Source organism: Sus scrofa, chromosome 1, assembly GCF_000003025.6.
Source record: "Sus scrofa isolate TJ Tabasco breed Duroc chromosome 1, Sscrofa11.1, whole genome shotgun sequence".
NCBI lineage: Eukaryota > Metazoa > Chordata > Mammalia > Artiodactyla > Suidae > Sus > Sus scrofa.
The window spans coordinates 107,898,621-107,924,739 of NC_010443.5; the positions used below are offsets into that span (position 1 = coordinate 107,898,621).

Sequence of the window (26,119 nt, forward strand, 5' to 3'; positions counted from 1 at the left end):
TGAGCTGGAGCAGAAACTCTCCATTCCCAGCTCTGCCCCCACAGAGAGGCTGAGAGGATGACCCGAAAGGAGGCAGGCAGGTCTCGCCAGTACTATGTCCCCCCCACTTTTCCCCCCAAATTCCATCTCACAAGGGCTCCAGAATCAGGAAGCTGAAACTTCCTGGAAGGGAAATGACCCCCCATGAGGAGAAGTGCTGAGCTTTCATTTCCTCCCTTGACGTCTATAGAGCCCCACAGGGGCCCTGCTTTCCTTGTCTGCTGTCTGGGAAGTCCTCTCCTGGGCCCTCAGACCTCTAAACTTCTTGATCACCCAGCCTACTGAAGGTCTGCCCTCCGTCTCTATCCCCACCACCCAGAAAACTGCCAGTTTCCTAAGGGATCTTGCTGCTTTTCCTTGCCTTACTCCCTCTCCACTAGAGCACAAACTGTCCAGGCACCTGCTTAAAACTTGCAAAGGCTTCATATTGTGCTGAGAACGAAAGCCACCCTCCCCACACTATCTCGAGCTCTAAACGACCTGGCCCAGCCACCATCTCTCATTTCATTTTCTCTCCTCCAGTCTTGTGCAATGGGGCTCCAGTAGCAGGGACCTTCCTCCAGTTCTTCAAACCTAATGAGCTCTTTCTACCTCAGGACATTTAGTTTATTTTTATTTATTTATTTATTTTTTTGTCTTTTAATCTTTTCTAGGGCCGCATTCGCGGCATATGGAGGTTCCCAGGCTAGGGGTCAAATCGGAGCCACAGCCACAGCAACACCAGATCCGAGCCGTGTCTGCAACCTACACCACAGCTCATGGCAATGCCGGATCCTTAACCCACTGAGCAAGGCCAGGGATGGAACCTGCAACATCATGGTTCCTAGATGGATTCGTTAACCACTGAGCTATGACGGGAACTCCTACCTCAGGACATTTATACTCTTTCCTGACAGTTCACCTGATAGGCTTTGCCTAAAACTTCCAATTCTCAGCCTAAAACTCACCTCCTTAAGGATGCCTTCCTTCCTGCCCACCCTCTCAAAGCCCGCTCTCTCTGCACTTAATCCCAATATGGAGTTTCTTTTGTTTATCGTATGTCTCCCTGGTTTCCCCAAGTCAGCCCCAGACTCAGTACCATCTGACCAGGGATGTGGTCTCTTGTCAGTGGTCGCCACCAGGGTGCCAAATATATAGTAGACACTCAAACACGTGTTGAATGAAAGACTATATGAATGAATGGCGGAGGGGGTGTTGGGCAAAGGCTTGGAAGAGAAGGAAAAGCCTGGGAAAGAGGTAGGAAGGGAGCAAGGGTTGCTGAAGCTGTATAGGAAGGCCAGCTGAGGGTAACAACAGGACCCTCTTCCCACCCCCAGAGTTAGACAACTCGCTCTCTCTGCAGACTGTCATCCCACCTTGTTTATTTAATTTTCAGGTGTTCTTAAGAAGTCTCAAGTCAGTGGATTTTCATCCCCAGTTACAGAGGGAGATTTGATGCACTTGACTTGTGAAACATCTGCAGCTCCCTATTTCACAGCATTTCATTCCTATGTGAGTGAAGATGCAAATGAAAAAAAATAAGATTCTTGACCTGGAGACATTTATCTCTTCAGGGGGATAAAACAATTTAGGGAGAACATTTTCCTATAAAGAGGAATGCATGACATGGTGTACACCCCAAAGCGGTTATTACAAAGGAATAGTTTGTTTTCTGTTTACTTCAAGCATTTGGCCTGCTCAGTATATGAACACTGAGCCAAATTCCAGGCTCAGATTACAGGGCCCTGACTCGGGTTTCCCGAATGCACTGGCCTAGCTTGGAGGCTGATACTGTGCCTGTTGCACGAGGTTGCTGGTGACGTTGATGCTCCTGGCTTGGGGGTCATGTAAACAGCTGTCTCTTAAAGGCCCACACCAGCCCCACCAGGGAGCCAGGCCTCTCTGGTCTCACTCTGCAGATGAGGATCAAGGCCAGAGCAGGGGGCAGAGGTGTCCCCCCCGCCACCTCACCTCCTGGGTTCCTGGTCATGGGTGAGCAGGTGGGCTAGACTGCGGCTCCCACACTGGCTCGACATTGGTTCATGCACACAAAACCCCTTTCACTGGCTCGGCTTCTGCTGGGCGGCCCTCGCTGCTCCTGAGGTTTGGTTAACCCCGTTAAGAAAACAAACAGCTCCTGGGCTGTGGGCTGGTGGGGGAGCCACTGGGGACAGAGGCTGAATTCTCTCTGGCCTCCCTCCGAGGGCGAGCCTAGGGGCCCAGCAACCTGGGGCAGGGGTTGTGCAGAGCTGGTCCTGGTCTGCTCCTCCAGGGGCTCTGGTCACCTGGGAAGCCTTGGACAAAGTCCATGCCTCAGGGTCCTTATCTGTACCACAGAGAGCTCTGCATGGAGTAAATGGTGTCATGCTTCCAATAAGCCACAGCCACAGCCTTGTGGGACCCGAGCTGAGTCTGCAACCACACCACAGCTCACGGCAACGCCAGATCCTTAACCCTCTGAGCGGGGCCAGGGAATGAACCCTCGTCCTCATGGATGCTAGTCGGGTTCCTTACTCCTGAACCACACCAGGAACTCCAAATGTTAGCTATTCTTATTTCAATATTCCTATTACATGAATTTTCTGCTTTTGTAGGCCAAAGCTGTGGGGTATTGGCAACTACATATGGTTCAGCCCATGTAATGTTAGTGATTCATCTTTGAAACAGCAAAAACAAACTCTTCTATTCCTCTTTTAGTAGCCTGCGGTTGCAAGTTTAGCTTAAAAAAACAAAAACAACAAAACAACAACAAAACCTATTCATTATTCCAACTACTAACTCTGTGATCAGGCTTTTCCTGATTTTCTCAATTATTGTGCAACTAAAAAAGGGTGAGAGAATGAATTGGAAGCAGAAGTTGATGTAAATCAGCAACTATCCTGTTAACAGCCTCAGAGTCCTTACTGCCTTAGGAATAAGTACATCTTACACATTTGAAATAATAAAGTAACAATTTTATGTTGTGAATATTGGACTTTGGTGTAAAAATCATTCGTTCTACTGCTAAAACATTCTAAATTCTTGAGCCAGTCTAAACTTCATTTACAGATGAGGAGCCTAAGGTGTGAGAAAGGAAACGTGGGCCGTGGAAAGGGCTGCTGTGATAGGAAGGCACCTCTGACGAGCATGTCCTGCCTGAGCCCTGAAAGCAACGCCTGGCTCAGGGGTCAGTAGGCTGGTGCCCTGCTTCTCAGGGGACAGGAAGGCTCTGGCAAGCAGTGTTCCTCCTAGGAGGCACCTGCTCCTTGTCCAGAAGTCACAGGCAGCTCAGTGCCTCAGGCAACAGGACGCAGGGCTGGAGCAGGGGCGGCTGCAGAGACCACCCCAGCTGCCTGCTATCTGAAGCAACGGCTTCCTGTGGGGATTTTCTGGTGCCATGACTCTCAACACTGCAGCACGATGTCAGTAACCAATCGCCCCTCAGATGTGGGGACACCGGGTTCAAGGAACAAAGACATGTTCAGGTACCCAGGTGCTGTGAAGAGAGCCATGGGACTGAGACCTGGGGACAACAGGAAAGTGGGCCAGAGGCCAGAGTGGGCACAGCCCCAGCCCGAGGTCTGGAAGGGGCATCCCTGCCCTGGGTGCTGGCTGGGGCTTCCCCTCAGCAAGTACTTTTTAGTCTGTGCCATTAATGGGCCCCAGCTACTCACCCAGGTGCTTGTCGTCCAGCTTCTGCTCCTGCTGCCCGACTGGCCCACACACTGAGCACGTCTGGGGAGAGTAGCTGATAGTGTCAGAGAAGCTCAAATGCCTACAAGGTATAGGTGGGTAACCTGTCCTTAACAGGCCCACCAGGCCTTTAAGAAAACACCTTCATGGGTTAGTATCTAGGTCCTCCTTGTCCAGGCCCGACCGGGTGGGGTGTGTCAGTTGGGAGCAGATAAGCTGAGTCAAGCAGATTGAGTTCAAGTCTTGGCTCTGGGGTGTGACCTTGGGTCAGCTGCTTAAAGTCTCTAAGGCTCAGTCTTTGAATGTAGATAATGACACCCACCTGGGAGGAGGGCCATGGCGCTGGAGGGATTTCAAAGCCCCAAGCACACTGGCAGGGCAGCTCTTGTTATTAGGCCCTGGGTGGGCAGGTTCTACGGGGCAGTCTGGTCACTGCCCTGCACATGTTCCCAGCTGCCAGGCGCCTCATCATTTGTGTGTGTGTGTGTGTGTGTGTGTGTGTGTGTGAGGCTGCTGATGTTCCCAAGGGGAGATCTGCTACTGTGCTCCTGTGCTCATCACTGCTGTCACTCATAGTGGAAGAGGAAGCTGAGACTCTGAACCTAGGAGGGGGTGTCATTTGGAAACAATCAGCACATCCCTTAAGGGAAAAGTCCTATCTCAGATTGGACAGGGTTTTTCTTTGGGGATTTTTCTGGACCCAGATAAGAGTCGTGTGGAGGCTGAGCAGCTGGCTTCCTCTGAGCAGCTTTGGCAGGGGGTTGGGTGGGGGGATTTCTGCCCCTGAGGTCTGGTCATCAGAGCCAGAGGGGCATTTCCACAATAGACAGAGGGGAGGAGGCTTGTCTGGGTCAAGCCGAGGGGCCCTCACCTCCCAGCCTGCAGGCCCCACCTGGGACCCTGAGCACTGACCCTGCCAACCACAAACCCCAAACCTAGCTTACTGAACCCCAAACCAGTCCTGATTTCTGTTTCTCTTTTTTTAGATATGTTTATTTTATTTTTTTATTACTCAAATGAATTTATCACATCTGTAAGTTGTATAATGATCATAACAATCTGATTTCACAGGATTTCCTGATTTCTGTTTCTCTTGAAAAAAGCCAAGATCTGGGCCCAGAGGCTCCTGAAACTATACTCACCACAGCTGAGGGCAGTCACTGCGCCAGGAGGCTGCTTTTGGAAGTGGAGGAGGGCACCGAGATGAGTAGGAACATAGTCTGCAGGGTCCAAGTTCAGGGCCAGGTAGATAACATCACAAACACAGGTGAGGAAGGCCAGAAGTTTGAGAGGATGACAAGGATAGCTAAGAAAGGAGGCGGGCTCCCACTCCAGCCTGGAGCTGGGGCGGGTGGAGAGTAGATTAAAGAAAGCTTCCCAGAGAAGGTACATAGAAAGTAGGCCTCAAAGGATGCAGTGGATTGTTTTCCCATAATGAAAAATAGTTTTATTTCACATTTATGATTATAAAAATAATACATAGAAATTCCAAGCAACATAAAGTGGTATAAAAATGTTAAATAATGCAAAATTCCATCCCTAGAGGCAACCAGTTAACAATTTGATCAACATCCTCATATACAATTTTATAAAAATGTAGACCATTCTGTGCAAGTAATTCTATAACCTATTTTCACTCAATGTTTTTTTTTGTCAATGAATATATAGCTATATATCATCTTTAAAGACTGCATAACATCTAATTGTGTTATGTACCATAATTCATTTAATCCCTTCCTGCTGTCCTTTTATTTATTTTTTGTCTTTTTAGGGCTGCACCCATGGTATATGAAGGTTCCCAGGCTAGGGGTTGAATCAGAGCTGTAGCCGCCGGCCTACGCCAGAGCCACTGCAACGCAGGATCCGAGCCACGTCTGTGACCTACACCACAGCTCACGGCAACGCCGTATCCTTAACCCACTGAGTGACGCCAGGGATCAAACCTGCATCCTCATGGATGCTAGTCGGGTTTGTTTCCACTGCGCCATGACGGAAACGCCCCCGCTGTCCATTTAGATTGGTTTCGAATTTTATAATTATAAACAATGCTCTGATGGGCCTCTTTGCAAAGTCATGTTCATGGACTTGGTTCTAGAAGGGTCTATGGGGCTCTCCGGTGGATGTTCTGACACATCAACCAATGCCAACCATCTCTTTACTTCCACTCTCCTCCACAACAGTGAAGCCTGCCTGTTCCAGAAAGGGGTGATTGTACAAGTGAGGAGAGGGATGAGGGCTGAGCTAGGGTGTCTCAGGTACAAAGCCCACCATTAAGGCTTCTGAGGCCACACAGCAGGGAGGAAGGAAGGACACGTGTGGAGCCAATTTCTCTGAGGTGAGTGTGCTGTTGTGGAGGAAAGAGAAGCAGGGAGAGGCAGATGGGTCCTCTCACGGACCAAAAAGGCTCCAGGGCCCACACCTGCGGATTGTTCCACAGCTATCTACTTGGCACCTATTTTAAGCCCAGATCGTTTCAGGGGCCACAGGGTTATAAAGGTGTTCTACTTTGGAGTTGACAGTCTTAAATTTTTTTAATGCCTGAAATTGCTTTTTGTGCTTTGTCCCTGCTTCCTCTCCTCCTGTTCCTTGTAGCAGTTGAGCTCTTATTGATACTCTAAGGCCCAGGCCAGCTATTACAGGATTTTTAACTTTTGGCAGAGAAAACCCACATTAAACCACACAACTGGTGTCACAAGACATTGGCAGACAATGTCGCATCAGCCCTGGGGCCAGAAGACAGGGCTGAGTTCTAGTCCACTGGAACTCCTGAGCTCAGGCCTGACTTCCCCAGTGTGGAGCCGAGAACCTCAGCCAGGGACTCTGCAGACAGAGCCCAGTTCAGGCAGGTGCCAGCTGTGGCAAAGCTGCGTCCTTCCTTGTTCCAGGAGGGATCTCCTCCTTTTCCCCTTCTCTCCCCACACCCCCCACCTACAACCCAGGCTCCTAGGAAGTGATGGGAAAAAAACCCCCACCACCTCAGGGCCAGTTCCTGGCCCCATCTTTAGATCCCACTAGCTTCTCACTTCTTAAAAAATTTGAGGTGCACAGGAATTCTTTATTTTCTTTGGGGTTCTCCAGTTACAGGTGCATTCAGATGAAAATTGTCTGGAAAGAGCTCGGTGTTACAAACATCCATGTGTAAGTGACATGTCTTATCATTGCTACTTTTCTCATTTGTTCTGACACTGAATACTCATCCTGAATGTTGGGGTCCCTTCAGTTCTAAGCCCTCATCTTCAGGATGCTGGAGCCCAGAGATTCATCAAGGAAATAACCCGAGGGGAAGGAGGGGAGATGCAGGCTCATCTCCACACCTCTTTTCTTACCAAGCAGGGGACCTTTACTCTCCGCCCCCACCCCTATCTTTCCTCCTAGCCCAGCAGTGAGGCTCCCCACTCAGTGCGCTTGCATCTGCTCCCCTTCTTGCCTGTGAATTTTAACATGCTAGCTCTGACCCACCTTTTACATAAAACACAGCCTGCTTTCACTCTATCTCCCTCACCTCTCAGCACAGTCCCCCCTTCCCATTCAGGGAAGCCTCTTCTGTGACAGTCAGCACTTGCTGTCCCTACTGCTTCTCTGCCCAACTGTTCCACACCTACTTGGCCTCCTGTACTACCTACGTCATGAAGGGCTTCACCGTCTACTCTGAAATCCAGTCTACTCAGAAGCTTGTGGGTCATGCCAGCTATGGCCCTCTCCCTCTGCCTCTTCGGCCTCTCATCAGCCACCAGACCCCGGTGGCTCTGCTTCCCTCCTCCCTGTCTCCCTGAGCTCCATTCCCATCACTACTGCCCTCCTCCACACTCTGGCTGGCTCTCCTTGCCGCCAGCCTCATACCTTCTGATACGTCGACATCACAGATATGACCACGTTTTCTTTCCTGCTCGAGTCTCTTCTGGAGCTCCCCACACTTGCAGGGTAGTGTTCAAAGTGTTCCCCAGGTCACAGGCTCTGCGTGACCCAGCTCCTGCTCATCACTCCCCATGGGTCACCCACTGCCACCACATAGGGAGGCAGAGTGGTCCCAGAGGAAAAAGCAAACCCCTCCTCACCTTTAAGACACAGTTCAAGCATCCCTTTCTGCAATTTCTTCCTCGCGAGTCCCCAGGTGGAATGACTCCTCTTTTGTGGCGCTATTCCCCCGGATGGGCCTCTGGCTCAGTACGCTTGCTGAACCTGCTACTGGCCTTCCTAACTTCCAGGTCTGCAAGCTCTGCACAGAAATGCACAAGCCCTGAAGACAGCTGTCCCTGTTAGCCTCGGGATACAGGAGGCTGAGGAGGAAGTTCTGAAAGTAGAGTGCATCCTAAGGAAATAACAACAGTCTTACATCAAGATGATCACTGGATGGAACATAACAAAACAAGGAGAAAGTTTTAAAATTAATTTTTTTTTTGGAGAAGAGGGTTAACAAACACGGAAAAGGGAGAAGAAGAGAATAAACCCTATGGGGCTAGACTGGAAATACCAGTGTGAATTCATGATTTTTAATATCTGATTCCTTCTTATAACATCTATCTCCATCTCTCTTGACATTTCCATATATATATATCTTTAGCAATATCTATTTCCTTGCTGTTTGCCAAGAGCCTAGAAGCAATAATACTCCAGCAGCAATGGGCACACTCAGCACCCAGATCTTGGTTTCTAAATATCCTTCTCCATTCAAAGGAATCAAGATTCCCTAGAAAGGAGTTCCCATTGTGGCACAGTGGAAATGAATCTGACTAGGAACCATGAGGTTGCAGGTTCGATTTCTGGCCTCGCTCAGTGGATTAAGGATCTGGTGTTGCCGTGAGCTGTGGTGTGGGTCACAGACACGGCTCAGATCTGGCATTGCTGTGGCTGTGGTGTAGGCTGGCAGCTGTAGCTCTGATTGGACCCCTAGCCTGGGAACCTCCAGAGAGTAACAAACTGTTTAAAAAAAAAAAAAAAAAAAAAGGGGAAATGTTAAACATACATAGGAGCCTGCTAGAAATCTGGAATGGTTTAAGAATCAAAACAAATCAAAGCAATGGCTTGTGGCCTTGAGTAAAATAGGAATCCATTTGTCCATATTGATAAACAAGTAGATTAGTAAATAGGGAGGAGGGATGCTTCTCTTTAGAAGTAGAATGCCAATCAGTAAATGTAGAAGGAAACACAGAGTTAGAAAATCACAATGGATGAGGAACAAAATACTTACATGATATCAGAATATCTGGCAGACATCAATTTAACTAAGTGATCAGAGTTAACATCAGCATTAATGGGACCAACTAACATTACATGCTGACTTAGTATGCACTGAGGACGCATCACTTCTGTGATGTTCCTGCCCATGTGCAAAACCCTAAGCAAGCCTTGTGGAACCATGAGACCAATCCAAATTAAGGTACATTCTACAAAACACCTGGTGTACTCTTCAAAAATGCCAAAGTGATGGAAGGCAGGGAAAGGTTTAGAAACTCTTCTGGACTAAAAGAGACATACGTAATCAGGCATCACAATGAAATGTAACACATGATTCTGCACCAGGAAAAGGGGTATCACTATAAAGTTACTGGGACAATCTACAAAATATTAGAGCAGGGTTACATTTCCTGATTTTGATAAGTATGCTTATGGTTTTAAGTTATGAGAAAAGGTCCAGTTTTTTGTTTGTTTGTTTGTTTTTGCTTTTTAGGGCCGCACCAGCGGCATATGGAGGTTTCTAGGCTAGGGGTCTAACTGGAGCTATAGCCACCAGCCTACACCACAGCCACAGCAAGGCCAGATCTGAGCTGCGTCTGTGACCTACCCCACAGCTCACTCATGGCAATGCTGGATCCTTAACCTGAACAAGGCCAGAGATTGAACCCATGTCCTCATGGACACTAGTCATGTTCCTTACCACTGAGCCATGACTCAAACTCCAAAATGTCCCTATTCTTAAGGAATGCATACTGAACTTTTGGGACTAAAGGGCATAATGTCTGCAACTTACTCTCAAATGATTTAGAAAATACAACATGTAGATATAGACATAGCAAATCATAAGTCATAAAGTAAATGTAAAGTAAATGGGATAAAATGAAACACTCGGTAAATGTGGGTAAAAGATATATGAGAATTCTCTATGATATTTCTGTAAATTTAAAATTGTAGTAAAATTTTAAAAGTTACCAAACAAACCAGGAATCCAACAACAAGGGATGAGTCAGAATTATGGTACAGTCACTCTCTGAAAGCCTTAAAATTACCCAGCCTTATAAATATAGTCTGTGAGAATACATAACAAAATAGAAAAAAAATGCTTATAACTTATACAGTGTTGAATGATAAAAGCAGGATACCAAGTATTCCATATGTATATTATTACAACTCTGCAAAGCAAGCATATAAGACTGGAAGGATAAAATCAAAGGTGGTAATAAGGATATTAGGATATTAGAGGGAGTTCAGTGGCTTTTTCCAAAAACAAAACAAAACAAAAAACCAACATGTTGAAAAAAACACTTGCCAGCACAGGCACGTCAGGCACTTGCCATCAGACTGGTATACTGGAAACCAGGGCTGTTTACCATCTCCTCTTGCCTCAGGCTGTCCCTCCCCAACCTTAAGCCCCAACCAGAGAGAAATGACAGAGAAGGCCTGCAGTGCCTCAGCAGGGCATCTCTGGGGGTGGTGGGCTAGGGGTGGCGAGGTTCCCGGGGCAGGCAGTTTGCCAGCCCAGCCCCACAGAGCAGCTCCATAGTCTGCTCCAACCAGCGAGCCTAGGCAGCTGGGGACGCAGCTGAGGGGAAGCCCGGCAATGGCACATCTGAGACTGGGCCGCCCTGGCCAGGCTGCACAGAGACCCCTTTGAGTGCTCTCAGCATGCGCTGATGACACTTGGGCCTTTTGCTGGCATGTGCTCCTGGGCATGGATAATAAAGCTTCCTGGAACTCAGAAGGTTTAGGAACTCTTGGGTGACTTAATCTAGGGGCTGAGTGCCTGGTTCTGCTGTCTATGGGGATAAAGCTTTAAGTCTTTATCAGTCCCTTACCCTTTTACCACAAACCAGTCTACCGAGGACGTGTTTGGATGGGCAGCAAAAAGAAGTTCGGAACACAAGGCTTTGCTATCAGAAGGCAAGACTCTGAGAGGCCTGGGCAGCTAAGGGAAACAAGGCAGGAATAAAAGAGTCGGCCTCCTTTGCAGGAGAATTGGTTTTGCTGCTCTTATTGTAAGAAATGTCTTTAAAACTCCTTCCCTCAAGAAGTAGGAATAAGAGTTAACCAGATCAAGAGACCCTCAGAACAGGTAGCTGAGGTAGAGAAAAAGAAACTCCAGTTCCACAGAGAAGCAGCAGCCAAAGCTTCTTTGTGATCTCCTGTGGAGAGGAACTTACTATACCTGGCAACACCCTGGCAACTTCTTGGTTAGGAGTATTCCAGACCTGCTTCCCAACTGCTCCCCAGCCTAAAGCAAAAAGCACCACCATTCTGAGTCATGTGACCTGATTTTAAAGTATTTTATTACATAATCTTTTCATGGCACCGTCAGGAGTAACAGAAAACGTTATTCCCAGTTCACTAACCACATCCTGAAAAATATACATTTGTATTTATATATTTATATCAATACTCCACCCCATCCCATAATTCCACCACCTATTATAGGTCTTTTGCTTAAAGCAAGAAACTATTCTCTCAGGTAAGAAAATATATATGGAAGCTAACTGAAGTGATGTTAGAGTGGCTGGGGACAGTTTGGTCATGGGGCAGGGAGGAAGGGGTGAGGTCCAGGCTAGGCAGGATGCACACTGGGGTCCAGCAGAGGTGGAGGAGGACAGTGTATAAAAAGGCAGCGTCAGGCAGGTGGGCTCTGGTGTCCTCAGTCCGTTAGGAGATGGCCTTTGCCTCAGGAAGGAAGGCTTCCCAGTACTTTGCCAGCTGCAAAGAAGTGGGGACAGTAAGCAGGTGCCCCCGTCTAGTGGCAGAGCCACGGCACTGCCCCAGTGTCTCAGCCACCCAAAGGGAGGCCTGAGCCGAGGCCAAGCTCAGGAGTGGCTGGGCTGAGAGTGCACCTTGGGACAGCCTGGCCAGCTGGCCACACTGCCCCTTCTGCTCTGGATTCAGGAAAGCATCAAGTACAAGGGCAGTATCTAAGGACAGTCCAGGAAGTACCCCTGTGGGGGTCACAGCTGGGCTCCATTCAGTTAGCTCACAGTGGGGGCCACTGTTTCACGTCCTGACTGGGGCCTCAGCCTCAAAAGGGTGAGATGGTATCTCGGGGTTAGAGGAAGGGGAGAGTTGGGGTTTGTCCCTAAAAACTAACACACGGCAGGATTAGGGCAAGACCCTATTGGATGCTCCATGTTAGAGCAACAGGACCTACTTTCAGTTACTGATTAAGCAGGGCCCAACCCCTCTGTAGCAGGGCCAGACCATCCTGTCACCAAAGCCACAAGCAGACAGCTGGCCTTTGGAGCAGGCAGGAAAGGATAAAAGCCACGCATAAGCTACATACCTGCTGCTGTGAATACAGGAGTGTTTCAAGGTACTTGATCACGTGGTTTTTGAAGTCCTTGGATTTCTCTTTCTAAAGGAGACAGGATTCTACACTGACCATCCAGACAGTTGTTCCTTTGCCTCTTGATAGGACGGTGATGTATTTTGCTGACCAAGGCTGAACACAGCCTCGGAAAGCAGAGGCAGCCACTGGAGTAGCTATAATTTTCGGCCACAGAGCTTCTGCCAAGGCCTTGCAAGGCTTTCTTGAATGGTGGCGGGGTGAGGAAGGGGAGGACAAAGGACAGGGGACTAGAGGATTTATGACAGCAGCAAGCTTTTCGATGTGTCTAATTGCCCTGGTCCAGCAACAAGTGTAAGACAGTCACTTTGCCTCAGGAACAAATGAACAAACACTCACCCACACAAACACATAGGGCACACCTGTTCACAAACTGCCAAGTCACTAGCACTGCCATCTGTCTCCCTACTCAGTAGAGACTTGGACAAAACCAACAACACTACTAAACAAGGTACTGTACCCTGGCGAGAACTAGGATCTGCTATCTCACCTCAAACCGTATCACTTCTTTTCGGACCACAGTTGAAATCCTTTCAAAGTCCCTTTCATACTGGGTCACCCGAGACTCCCACTGGGAAGAAAGAGGAAAGAAAGGATCACTTAATATATTACATATTACTACTAAGTCTTTACCTCTGAAAAGCAATTCTCTGAGACCTCGATTGGTCATTTGTCTGTCTATCCCTCTGGGTTAAGATCAGATACACAGAGACTCAGTATGGGAGCCAGAGCCCAGCAGAAGGCCACCTTTGGGCTGGCTGGGAAAGAAATGCCATGTGCCCCAGGCCAAGCCTGGCTCCTAAGAAAAGCTCCAGCATCCCAGAGGCTCTGATTTAGGTACTTGTCAGCAAGGCTGGGAGCCCCAGAGAAGTGACTTTAGTTCTTACCAGGGAGGCATATCAATGACCCAGCCAGGACCGCTCCTGCAGAGATTCTGATTGGGCAAGTCTGGGTGGTACTGGAAAGCAGAAGGAGGGCCCAGGTCTCAAGGCCAGCCTGGACTCATTCTCAGAGGCTTCCCATCCCTTAGACTCTCCTGCCTGCCATGGGGTTCTCAGCATCTTCCAGAAGCCAGCAGAACACCCTTGCTGTGCTGCGGTGGGGACCTCACCTCTATGATCTCGTCCTTGGCCTGCTGCAGCTTGTCAGGCTTGTTGGCCCACAGCAGCCGAGCCTCGGCCTCCCGCTTCTTCTGCAGTGTGGCTTGAGCGTCCTGCCAGCGCTGCCACGTCTTCATGCGCTGGTCAAAGGCGGCCTGTGGGGGTGGAGGTTGGGGAAGAGCACAACCAGCCCTTCAGGAGCTCTGCTGGCTGTGCCTCGGGGGCTCTCCCAGCAGCTCTTCCCAGCTAGGGAAGGACAGAGCAAGGGCAGGTTCTGCAGCCACGTGTTAGTGCCCAGCTGGAAGTTTAACACCAAAAAGCACAAGCTTGGATAAGATTTCTCTCTAAGGGTCCAGTGAGCCAGCGCCATGCTGCTTCATGCTACTCCCAAGGCTGGATGGCTGGGGGCCCAGCAGGTGGCCTGATGCCAGTGCCCGGTATTATGGCTTCTGAACTGTCTCCCTCTGGAGACTCCCTCAGTCAGTTCGAGAGTCTACATACTTGCCCCGAGTGCTTACTGTGTCTCAGAATACAACGAGGAAAGAAACACTCAGGCCTGCTTTCATGGAGCTTATAATCTAACAGGAAGGGTTGACAGGATATATTATTGCCAACAAGTAATTCTAGGTATGCAGAGTACAGAGAAATCAAGCAGGGCACAGGGTACTGGAAAAACACTGGGGACCTAGCTTAGCCTGGGAGATGTATCAGGGAAGGCCAACCTAAGGAAGCAATCAGGGTTAGCTTAACAGATCTTCAAATAAACACTTATTTGAGGCACCAAGAGGACACACTACCTTCATCTCCTCCGTACACTCAACTGCTCTAGGCTACCAAGGTCCCCAAGCTGCTCTCCAAAGGCCACTTGCTGGTGTTCCCTGTTTCCAGTTCAGGGATCACAATCAGCATTTCCAGAGGACAGCTGCATGGCATAACCAAACCATCTTGCACCCCCACTGGCTTTGTAGGCTTCAAGGGGTAGCCCCCTAGCTTGTTCTCTTGCTCCCCTTCCCTACAGGAGTTGCTGGATGTTCTCTAGGCCTCCTAGCGCAGGCCTTTGGCAAGACTTGAACCTTAGGGTGGGAAATGATGCCAAGTGTACCTTTCCCTGCATTGTCACTGCTGCTCATCTGCAATTTCTCAACAGCTCGATGTCAAAAGATAAGGTAAAAGGTGACCTCATGTCCAAGCCTAACCCCCTGGGCTCACTGTGGTACAGCTGCAGGTTCAGGGAAGAGCAGAAAAGAAACACTTGCTCATCTGTCCAATTCCACTGCCAGCACACGATCACGAGACGCGCAGGTGTGGGGTCTCTGAGAAAAGACCAGCTCGCGGTTCTGTGCTCTAATGTGTGTTGCCCCAGCTGGGCCTCCCTCCCCCCTGTCCACATGGGCCCACCTGGCCTAAGGGTCATATCCTAGTCTGAGCCCTCCTGAGACCCCAGACAATACTGCTCTCTGAAAGCTTCCCCAGAGAGAACCCTTTCCTGGGATGGCTCCTGAGTCTAAGTAGTCTGACCAGTTCTAAGAATTCCAAAGCAGGTTATTTTTCAGCCTCTTATCACTATGGAGTTAGCAGCAAACCAAACAGCAAAGGGAGAGGACAATGAGCAATCTCACAGGCTATATTAAGCAATCCTACCACGGAGGAAATGAGAGCCCTGGGAGCAGCTCAGCTCTTGACAATACAGGAGCTCTCTGCGGGGAAACAGTTGGGGATGGGGAGTGGGAGAGGCTCGTACACCCTGGTCCCGACCCAGATCGGGCAGACTCAGGTCCTTTTAGGGCAGGCGCCAGGTTCCCTCTTGGCTCTTTCCTCTGTCTCAGGGAGGATGTGCCAAAGCTAGCATCACTGCCCAGTGAAGCTTCCATGGCCACTCTGAGAGGTCAGGGGAAGCCAGAGGGCCCTGGTCACCAAAAGAGAAGGTGGTGCTCAACCTGAGTTGCAGGTTGCAGTGTTGGTACCAGTGTGGTCAGCACAGCACACAGAGGGCTCTGGTGACAAGCTCTCAGCTCCCTGGCCACACTCCTCCATGCAACGCCAAGCCGGTTCCATGTAGTTACCTGACTGCCCACACTGGAGGGACAAGTGGAAGCCAGCAAGAGCTCTTACCAGGGCAAAGCATCCGCTTACTGTTAAGGAGGCAAAGACCAAAGGACTGAGGAAGTCACTGCTCCATGGGGTCAAGAGAGCAGGTCTCTAATAAACCTTGCTTGAAGAAAGGAGCATAGAGGGTGCTGTCCAGCTTCAACAACAAAGAGGGGGGCTACGTGGAAATTTGAGAGTGGTCTTTTGTCCAAATTCTTTTAAAAACTAGCTGTGGACCTAAAAATGACTCAGTGATAACTAAGAGTTTAATGGACTTTTGGGGGCACAGGATACCTTCTCTTTTGAGAGTAGAAAAATTATACCTATTTCAAGCTATAATGGATGAAAACGTCTTGGGAAGGGGATGGGCAAAGGAGAAGACAAATTAAGTCGAGTGGAGGAGAAAGAGGAAAGGAAAGAGAGGCTTACGCGGACTATGGCCAGGAGGCGAATGTAGTCACTTAGGAGCTCGGCAAGGAGGAAGAAGTCGTTGTTGGCCTGTTCCTGGTGGAGCTGCTCAATCTTCTCTTCCACCTCAGCCAGCTGGGAGAGTGCCCGTGACAAGGCTGTGTTGTCCTCAGAGCTCCCGAGCATGGCAAGACTCTTTGCAAACTGGGCTGTGTTCAGCGCTAGCTCTGGAAGGAGGAAGATGGCAGAGGCCTCTGATCGCCCGAGGAAAAAGGACAAGTCGGCTGGCATTGCATGGATGTCTGTCTGAGCCATGCTGGCCCCCTGTCTGGCAAACGTGGGTTCTGCAACCTAGTCACTCACCCCACAGCCAACTGTATTCAGAAAGTGAGGGAATGCAGCTGGTCATGTGAGTGGGGAGCGGCATGTGCTGTCCTGTTCCCCTAGGTTAGGCCTACTCGGAAGCAGCTCCAATATTCCTGGAGAACCAGGGGCCAGTCACAATAAACCGACCAAAGGAATGATTCTGATTTTACATTACAGCTCATGTTAAGAGGCCTGTCTACACAAGAGACTAAGTATATGTGCACACCACAGGCTTGCATGCACTACTAGAACAGGATTTTTTTCTGAAGAGCCAGGTATTTTAAGCTTTGCAGGCCACATATGGTCTCGCTTCCTCCCCTGCCCCTCAATCCCCAATCTCTTTAAAAATATGAAAATCATTCCTAGCTCTCAGCAACAGGCCCAGAGCCAAGTCAGGCCCATGGGCTGGGTCTTATTTTGCTGGCCTCATTCAAATGACTTTCTGCCTGTTTAAATTTCCAGTTGCCAGCATGTTCAAGTCAGAGAAGAAAAGCATTCAAACTCAGCAAATTTTACTGGTTGTTAAGCAAATCCCATCAATGAAAGGTGAAGAAGGGTTAGGAGACATAGGTGGTTTCCCTGCATTTACATATTGCCTGTTGGACCATGTAGCTAAAGCTATATCATTTTGGATAAAAGCTACCAACTCAAATCATCCCAACAGAAGCCCGTAACTGGGATGGCTTCCCTGCACCCCTTCCAGATAAGGAGAACAACGCCTCAGTGGTGGAGTCTTGTTTCCTGCCAGGAGAGGCAGGGCGTACCGTTTTGATCAGAACATCAAGGGCCAGATGGGCTGAGAATTTCAACTTGAATGGCTGAGAGGCTTGGGAACAGCATGCCCTCCCAGCTCCAGCTTACTGGAGACACCAGGTTCCCCAGCTCCAAGTGCATTTCAGAGGTTGTTACCTTTTCTGTGGTTGACTAGAGTTTCTACAACGGCATGCAGTTTGCGTAAGCGCTGCTCCTCACATTCTACCTCCTGGAGCTTCTCCTCAAACCACTGAAACACACAAGCCCAGAGCTTTAAAGGAGGCTACTCATACAGGTGTAGAGCACAGTCTTTCCTCAGCGGTTTTTTTCTTTTTCTTTTTCTAAGAAACGGACTGATTTTTAAAACAAAGTCTCTAATCTCAGAAATTTCAGGACTCCCCAAAGCTTCTGACCCATTAGCCTGAGGAGGTAGGGGAAGCTGAGAGGCACAGGGCTACTCACAATGTCTGATTCATTCATCTTGATGGTCATTTTGCTGACCGCATCTGTGGCTTTGTTGAACATCTTGAGGAGACCAGCGCCACTCAACGTCTGGGTACCCACGGCGCGTGGCAGCTACAAGACCAAGAAGGCGGGGGTGGCAAGTTATCTGCTGCCCCTATTTTAGGTTCAGAAGAATTAGTATCCATCAGATGGCATGCCCAAAACTTGCCAAACAAATTATTTGAACTGTAGTTTTTTATTTTCAAAGGCAGACAAAACTATAACTAGCATGTACAGAGGGGAAAAAAAAAAAATCAAAGGACAAGGTTAAATAGAATCAGCAACATTTTCAGCTTTTGATATTGTGTGTGGAAAGAAAGCAGAGTGTATTATGTGTCCAGGTGACCTCATTGAGATTGTGTGCCCATCCAGGCATGAACTGCTTAAATATCAAACATGCTTTGTTAAAAGGAAAAAGTTCTTTTGGATTAGCATACACTGCACACAGCTGGCCTTAACATCATGAGACACTTTGAAGTGTTTGAAATTCTATTCAGATTTTCCTCAGTGAACAAAGGTCCACGGACAGGAGCATAATTTATTCAGACTGAAGCTACTTTTAGGGACAATCTAGTTAAGTCGAGCACGCCAAATATTCAGGAACGATTTGACTGGTTTAGTCTTCCCACTTCTTTCCTAAGGCATAAAAGGGGTGCTGAAGACTCCATAGCATATATAGTAGACCATGCGGAACAATTAGATTTTAGTACCCAGAACTCTTGGGACAGTGGTTCTCAACTGAGGGCCATTTGCCCTCTAGGGAACATTTGGCCATGCCTGCAGATAAATTTTGGTTCTTAAATTAGGGGTAGTGGTGGGGGTGGGGCAGATGTCTATTGGCATCTAGGGGGTAGAGGCCAGGGATGCTGTTAAGCCTACAATGCACAGGACAGCCCCCCAACAGAGTGTCAACAGTGCCACTATAGACAAACCCTGTTCTAGGGGTACCAAGTGAGGATGAGGGCATGAAAGGGAAGAATGGATTTAGAAATCCCAGAGGAGAAATGAAAAGATTTGAAGCATTAAACAGGGAATTTTTAATTAAAAAAGTTCATGGAGGAGGTTGGGGGGAGAGGAACCCACATATTTTCTTCATTAGTGTAACACGATACGTAAATTGAAAACAAAGTTAAAAATAAAAACAAAATGAGAAGTTCCTGTGTGGCACAGCAGAAACAAATACGACTAGGAACCTCGCGGTTGTGGGTTCGACCCCTGGCCTTGCTCAGTGGGTTAAAGATCTGGCGTTGCCGTGAGCTGTGGTTTAAGTTAAAGACGCGGCTCAGATCTGGCGTTGCTGTGGCTGTAGCCTAGGCCGGCAGCTGTAGCTCCAATTCGACCCCTAGCCTGGAAATCTCCATATGCTTCAGGTGTGGCCCTAAAAAAGATAAATAAATAAAAATAAATAAATAAATACCAAATGACAGTCCTACCCTATCACTTATTTCCTTCTAGTTTTCTTTCCTATGAGATACATTTTTTATTCCAGCATTTCTCTTGATCCTTAATGATTAAGGTATTTCTACAGCTGTATTTCTATGCTATTTCATGTTTTACTTTTTGTAATTCGTTTAATACCTGCTTCCAATGAATTTCTGTATACTTTCTGTTTATGATGAAAATTAAGAATTTGTTGTATTGATATATTTTTCTTAATTCTTCTTAGCAAATGAGCTGTCTCTAGTTTTTTAACAATCATGAATAGCCTATGCTTAGCTTGTTGAAAACATCTTCTGCTTGAATCAATGCTTCTGCTACATGGCATTTCTGTGGTCTGTGGTAACTGGTTTTGAACCAACACCCCTCAGCTCCTGGCACAAAATAAGCATACAAACTGAGCCAAGTAGTAACCTATGAAAGACATACCAAGGACTTTTCAAACAGATCACTGCTGATGCAGTAAAACAAACTAGGTTGTAGTGTGACTTCCACAACCAGTTACTTTTGACTGCAAGCAGAGCTTCTTTTATTTCAAAGGCTGAGAGATATCTGCCATGTTTTGGGGGCTTCCAAACTAGGGTTTAGTCCAGGCCGAGGCTACACGTGTGTGCTCAGCTATTTGTTGAATGAACTAGTTTCAATTCACAGGGGCAAATGTGAATTATGAATTTCAGTTTGTACAATACTAACCTCCTCTTTTTCCAAGAACTCCCTGACATCAGGGTCCTGTACCATGGTAGGATGATTCACAATCCTCTGAAGGTACCTACAGGGGAAGTAATTATCTGGTTAGTCGACCTGGACTCACAAGGTTTGGGAGTCATACAGTGCTGGCAGGGGTATAATGTCTTTCATTACTTTAAAAAGTCCACAGATAAGGCACTTAAGTATGACTCTGTTTGTAAGAACATACAAGTTCATGCCCTTCACATTTCCAAAAAGGGAAGAAAAATAACGGCTCAGGAAGAGACCATTTGTATTCGACTGGTGAAGAAGGAGAATGTGATTTCTGTTCACTCAGGACAGGGAAAGAAAAGAAACTTAGGAAAGGTCAGGAGCTGGGACTCTTTACTCACTCAAGTGTCAACACTACTAACTCCAGCAAAGGTCTTACAAAGAAGACTCAGTTTTAGCTTCTCACTTGTCTTCAAGGCATTCTAGAAAATACCTGTATAGTACTTACCTTTCTAGGGCAGCCCTCCGTTTTTCAAGAAACTCTGCAGAAGAAGAATCTTCCTTCCCAACTTTTACTTTCGTCATTCCTGGAATGGAATTTAAAAAGCAAAAAACCCCCCATAAATCATCATGAAAAGGATAAATTATAAAAAAGTCCATAGGAGGAAAGGCAATGAGGACAGCACTATAAAATGCAACCAAAGGCCCCTCCTATGTCATGAGCAGGCATGAACAAAAGGTTCTTTACATGACAATCATATTTTCAAATGAGTCACAAAGTGTTGAAAGTTCTAAACTCTGGGACTTGCAGAGCATATGTTTTCTAAAAGAGGGCCACAGGACTGAATATAGATTAGTAGACATCAACTAATGGGAATGGCGGGGGTTCTTCACCCCCATCACTTCTCCCCATCCAATTAGTACATTTCAATCTGGAGGGAACAGCAATCATTTAAGACTCCTGGATACCAACATAAATACACACACACCCCTGTGGAAGCTAAAACCAGAATCTCCCACTGCACCCAAGGAAAGGGACCATGTCAAAACATGCCATTTCTCTAGCCCATACGTGATTTATAGGAAAATGATGGAAATACTTCTTTTCTAATTGCAGGATTGTACACTGTTATTAGAAGTAGTCTCATATACTAAATAAAAAGTATATTGTAGAAAGAAGGAAAGGGAAAAAATCCAGGCCCAATTAAAGACCACAGACTTACCTATTAGGCTTTTCTCTGGTGGAGGAGGGACAATAAAGCCATTCTGGGAGTGTTTCTCTGAAAGCTTCTCGTAAAGACCCAGAAAGTCACTAAATCTTCTTTTCACTGAAAACTGTTTACTTCTGAACATTGGTAAGCTCGTCTTGGGGAAAGAAAAAACAGAAGGCACTTTCATTTCAAATAGGGGGTGAATGAGTATCTTGAAAGTCATGGCTGACATTGAGGGAATCTTTTCCCAATTCCCTGTCCTTTAGCCACTTGGTAAATAACTTTCTCCAAGGCTGAGATTCCTTTTTTTTTTTTTTTTTTTTTTGTCTTTTCTAGTGCTGCACCCGCAACGTATGGAGGCTCCCAGGCTAGGAGTCTAATCGGAGCTGTAGCCACCAGCCTGCGCCAGAGCCACAGCAATGAAGGATCTGAGCTGTGTCTGCGATTTACACCATAGCTCAAGGCAATGCCAGAGCCTTCACCCACTGAGCAAGGCCAGGGATCAAACCTGCAACCTCATGGTTCCTGGTCGGATTTGTTAACCACTGAGCCACGACAGGAACCCCAAGGCTGAGATTTAAAAAAAAATTTTTTTTTTCAGCTATAATCCCCTCTAACTGTCTGGGAGTCTAAGAAGCCCTTCTTGGAATAATGATTTTAAATGCATAAAATTCAGTTTCATGCACAGTTAAGAGCCCTTGCTCTAAGGAAAGAGATGTTGCCATCTAGTTTAAAGCTGGAAATCTATGGCCATCTATAACCCATCCATTGTGCAGTGACTTATTATAGGTGCTGGAATTAAAGTAACCAAACTAAAGAAAAGACTATACAGCACTCCTAAGGGGGAGGATCAGATGAAATGTCTACACTGTAGACGCTTTAACCTGTGCAGTATCATAAGATCCAGCACACAGGAGGCAGGCCAACAAGTAGATAATATAAAGGAAACTTCTAGTAAAAAAGACTAGGCCTACATCATATTGAGAGATCATTTACTCACCAGAGAGGCAAAATTGTTAGCCTTGCCAATTGTTAGCAAAGAAGTGTGTCAATGGGAACTTTTACAAAAAGTACAAAGACTTTACAAAATAGTTTGTAATTCCTTTTCTTCAATATTTGCACCACCTGTGACCCAGGGGAACTACTCTTGGTTATATACACTAAAGAAAACTCTTCTACGTGCCCATCAGGAGATGTGTCCAAGAATGTTCATAGCTCTTAATTACAAAAGCTGGAAACATGCCAAATATTCACAACAGGAAGGTAGATAGATAATACGCTGTAATCACATACTGGGCTAACCACAGCTACACACAAACATGGATGGTTCTGAGGAACAACGCTAGTACAGAAAGCACTATTTTTAGCATGATACCATTTTTATGAAACTCAAAAAAAAAAAAAAAAAGCAAAACAGCATACTGTTTAGAGATACTTATGTGAGGACTTTTTATAAGGGAAATGAGAGACATCTCAGGAGCGTATTCACCTCTAAGGTGTGAGGCAGGGTTTAGAACATGGAGAAACATGTAGGTGGATTCTATGGTACTCGTCTTAAGACTGGTGATAGGTTTGGGGCTTCATTTTTTTATGCTTCATAACCTGCATACAACATTACCTAAGTTTTGTATGCATTAATATATAAAAAAGGAAGACCAGACCCGAGGGGCAAAAGGGTAGGGAAAGCATTAAAAGAAGCTCCACACAGGAAATTGGAGAAGAAATGATGTTTTTTAAACAGGTGATATAGTTTGGGGAGATCCGCCAAACTAGCTCTAAGCCACATAGCTCCTAAGAGGGATGGGACTATATCAGATACACCACATATCTTAATAAAACTTACAAAGTTTCACACTGAAGTGTTAGCTCTCTGGGAGGAAAGTGGAAAGGCTCAGATGAAATTACCAAGGGAATGCAGACGTGTTCCATCTTGAGTAAACTTGAAGGAAGATGTTGGCAAAGAAACTAAAGAAATACCCAGAAATAATCTGAGTGATGATCTTCTTGGTATAAGCACCCAAGTCTATTAAGGTGGCCATCAGCAGGGTCACCTGGACTCACCTGTGTTGTAACTTTGTAGGCCACATAGGCATTCATACCATCCCCTATGAGAGAACAAGAAAGCAGGAAAGGATTATTCTACAATCAAAGCAGGGCTAATCTTGCTAACCTTTTTTTTTTTTGCTTTTTTTTTTTTTTTTTTTGTCTTTTTTGTTGTTGTTGTTGTTGTTGCTATTTCTTGGGCCACTCCCGAGGCATATGGAGGTTCCCAGGCTAGGGGTCGAATCGGAGCTACAGCCACCAGCCTACGCCAGAGCCACAGCAACACGGGATCCGAGCCGCCGCGTCTGCAACCTACACCACAGCTCACGGCAACACCGGATCGTTAACCCACTGAGCAAGGGCAGGGACCGAACCTGCAACCTCATGGTTCCTAGTCGGATTCGTTAACCACTGCGCCACGACGGGAACTCCTTTTTTTTTTAGGGCTGCACCCACAGCATAAGGAGTTTCCCAGGCTAGGGGTCCAATTAGAGGCACAGCTGCCAGCTATAGCCATAGCAACGCCAGACCTGAGCCACGTCTATGACCCATACCACAGCCCACGGCAACACCGGATCCTTAACCCACTGAGCAAAGTCAGGGATTGAACCCTCAACCTCATAATTCCTAGTTGGATTTGTTTCCGCTGTGCCACAACGGGAACTCCTAATCTTGCTAACGTTTAACCAGGAATCATAAGCCAGCCACAGGAGCCATGTATAAGAAGGGATACTTGTTTCATCTCCAAGCCATGTACACGATCCTATAATCCAGTTCCTACTGTGCCTCAGGGCTTCTGTGGCACATTTCATGCCCCCATGGATGCTGGCTGGGCCCCAATTTGAGTTAGACAAGAGAGTCAGTCCCCTGTGTTCCAAAGCTAGGCTCCATTTATACCCTCCACAAAGCAGCACTGGATAGTGACAATCCATTGGTTGTTCAAGTGCCAATATTTGGGCTGGTTATACACATCTGTCTAAATCCAAACAATTCTCTTCCTGTATACAGCAGGAGGAGGAGAAGGAAGCAAATGATGTAAAAGGAAACAAGTAGTTCTACCCTAAGCTAGCTCTGGGCTTGGTTTGCTCTTTTAGAAATACTGTCCCTGCCCCTCCATTGGTGCTGGGGGGACACTGACCCCTCTCATCTAGCATGTTCAGGCAGAGCAAAGGGCCTGGCAAGAAGACACTTAAGCTGCCTGATGTCACACAAATCTCTCTTTCCTGAAGGAATTATTTTCCTGAAAAAGCCTTTGACTGAAATAATTTGGGATTCAAGAAATTGTTTTTCTCTTTGGTAGTGTCCTGACCTTGACCACTTAGGGACATAAAGGCACTATTGACTCACTGAGCAGTGAAAAGACACACATTGGACTCAGGACAGACACAGCTCCAGTGCTGGGTTCTGGTGCTTTGGGTTGCTTTTGTCCCCTTCCTTCCCATGCCTTGATTCTTCCCCACAGCAATCAGAAAAACCTAGGTCAACAATTAACTAGCTGTGTAAGCCTCTCAACTGGTCCTGGGGTGAGGGCTCAGGGGAAGGTGCAGTTCTAGATCTGCAAGGTCATATATTAGAACCTGGTTTCACCGAGACAGCTGAGAATAACTGCATTTTTTTTGGGGGGGGGGCACCCTGCGACACATGGAAGTTCCTGGGCCAGGGATCAGATCTGAACCGCAGTCATGACCTACGCCCACAGCTGTGGCAACACCAGACCCCTAACCCACTGTGCCGGGCCAGGGATAGAACCTGCATCCCAAGGCTGCAGAAATGCCACTGATCCCACTGTGCCACAGGAGGAACTCCAAGAATAACTGCTTTTATAAAGTACACAGGGAAGCTGGAGAGCGTACAGGGAGAGGGCTTGCTTTCTCTAGCTCTCCAAGCCCTACCAGAAAAGCAATATATAAAACAGAAATCACAAGCTAAGCTTTAGAAATTACTTTATATTGATAACTACCATTAGTTCTCTTTTAAACCACTTATACTACATTGCCTACTACTACTAAGGATCTTACCATTGGTAAAAGAAAAAAAAATCTGCATTTACTTTATAGAAAAAGTATTTAAAATTTCATTCACAGGTGGACAGTCATGGTCAAATGTCTAGAAGGTCAATCCCATAATTTAGTGCCTCAAGGGATGACTTAAGTGCAAACATACATAAAACACAGTAGTGATGTAGGATCTTCGGACATTTTCCTTGCTTACCACTGCTTTTACTGAGGCAATGTGTGAGAAAAGGGACATACTTGCATGTCCAGAGCTTATAAATTACGGAAAATGTTCTAGAAATGCAGTAGTTTTAAATTTATGTTAATTTCCTTAATAATTTCAGAAAGCAGGAAATGACCTATGCCAATTACCAAGGCTCTCAAAAGCAATATCCTGGTAGAAGTGAGATTCTAATTTATTTAGATATGTGTGGGAATGAGAAGCGCATGTTGAATAAACAGTCTACACAAACAGAAGGTGCTGTTATAAGGATCAGGCCTTGAATATGAAAATGCTTTAAGTAGCTGGTTTCTTGGCATCAACATGACTCACAGTATAGCCATGGCACAAGGGGACAAAGGCTTAAGCCCCAAAGTGATTTGTGTTTAAATAAATCTGATCCACGGATGTTTAAATTACTGTTACGGGTCAAATTATGTCTCCTTAAAAAAGATATGCTGAAAGTCCTAACTTTAGAATGTGATGTTATTTGAAAATGGGGTCTCTACAGAAGTAATCAAGAGAAAATGAGGTCAGTAGGGTGGGCCATAATTCAGGATGACTGATGTTCATATAAAGAAGAGAAATTTGGACAGAGACAGACACACATAAAGGGAAAATGATGTGCCAATGAAGGCAGAGATCAGAGTGATGCATCTGTGAGCCAAGGAATGCCTGAGCTACAAGAGAGGCAGGGAACAGTCCTTTGCTGGTGCCTTTTGAGGGAGCATGGCCTCGCCAATACCGTGATTTCAGACTTTCAGCCTCCAGGAGAGAATAAACTTCTGCTGTTTTAAGCTGCTCCATTTATGGTACTTTGTCACAGAAGTCCTAGGAAACTAACACAGTTCCTTCCTCTCCTGGTACAAACATCAGGATTTTTAAATGTTAAAACAATTAGTACTATTTACTTATAATTTATTTTAGTCTACCCAAGATTTAAGGCAGCTAATAAGTAGCCTAAAATCAATGTGCTTGTAGAATATTCATAAATATTAGACAGGCAAGAGAGACCCCTAAACATGTAATCCAAAGTTCTGGTCCAAGCTCTACCACGGACCATGTGTTCTGACTTGTCAGGAGAGCTA

The 26,119-nt window shown here is 46.7% G+C and overlaps 1 protein-coding gene across 1 annotated transcript in view; it reads right to left on the reverse strand.

Annotated features, from left to right (window-relative positions):
* Positions 5,334–26,119, reverse strand: part of SNX1 (sorting nexin 1) — a 45,967-nt gene continuing 25,181 nt past the window's right edge. Inside the window, exons 5-15 of the mRNA XM_021093910.1 lie at positions 22,836–22,879; positions 20,787–20,928; positions 20,072–20,150; positions 19,579–19,654; positions 17,407–17,520; positions 17,101–17,194; positions 15,847–16,052; positions 13,341–13,484; positions 12,720–12,800; positions 12,167–12,238; positions 5,334–11,589 (exon numbers count right to left, since the gene is read on the reverse strand). Coding sequence (XP_020949569.1) covers positions 11,539–11,589; positions 12,167–12,238; positions 12,720–12,800; positions 13,341–13,484; positions 15,847–16,052; positions 17,101–17,194; positions 17,407–17,520; positions 19,579–19,654; positions 20,072–20,150; positions 20,787–20,928; positions 22,836–22,879 — 1,103 coding nt within the window. The 3' untranslated portion in view covers positions 5,334–11,538. The remainder of the gene's footprint in view (positions 11,590–12,166; positions 12,239–12,719; positions 12,801–13,340; positions 13,485–15,846; positions 16,053–17,100; positions 17,195–17,406; positions 17,521–19,578; positions 19,655–20,071; positions 20,151–20,786; positions 20,929–22,835; positions 22,880–26,119) is intronic.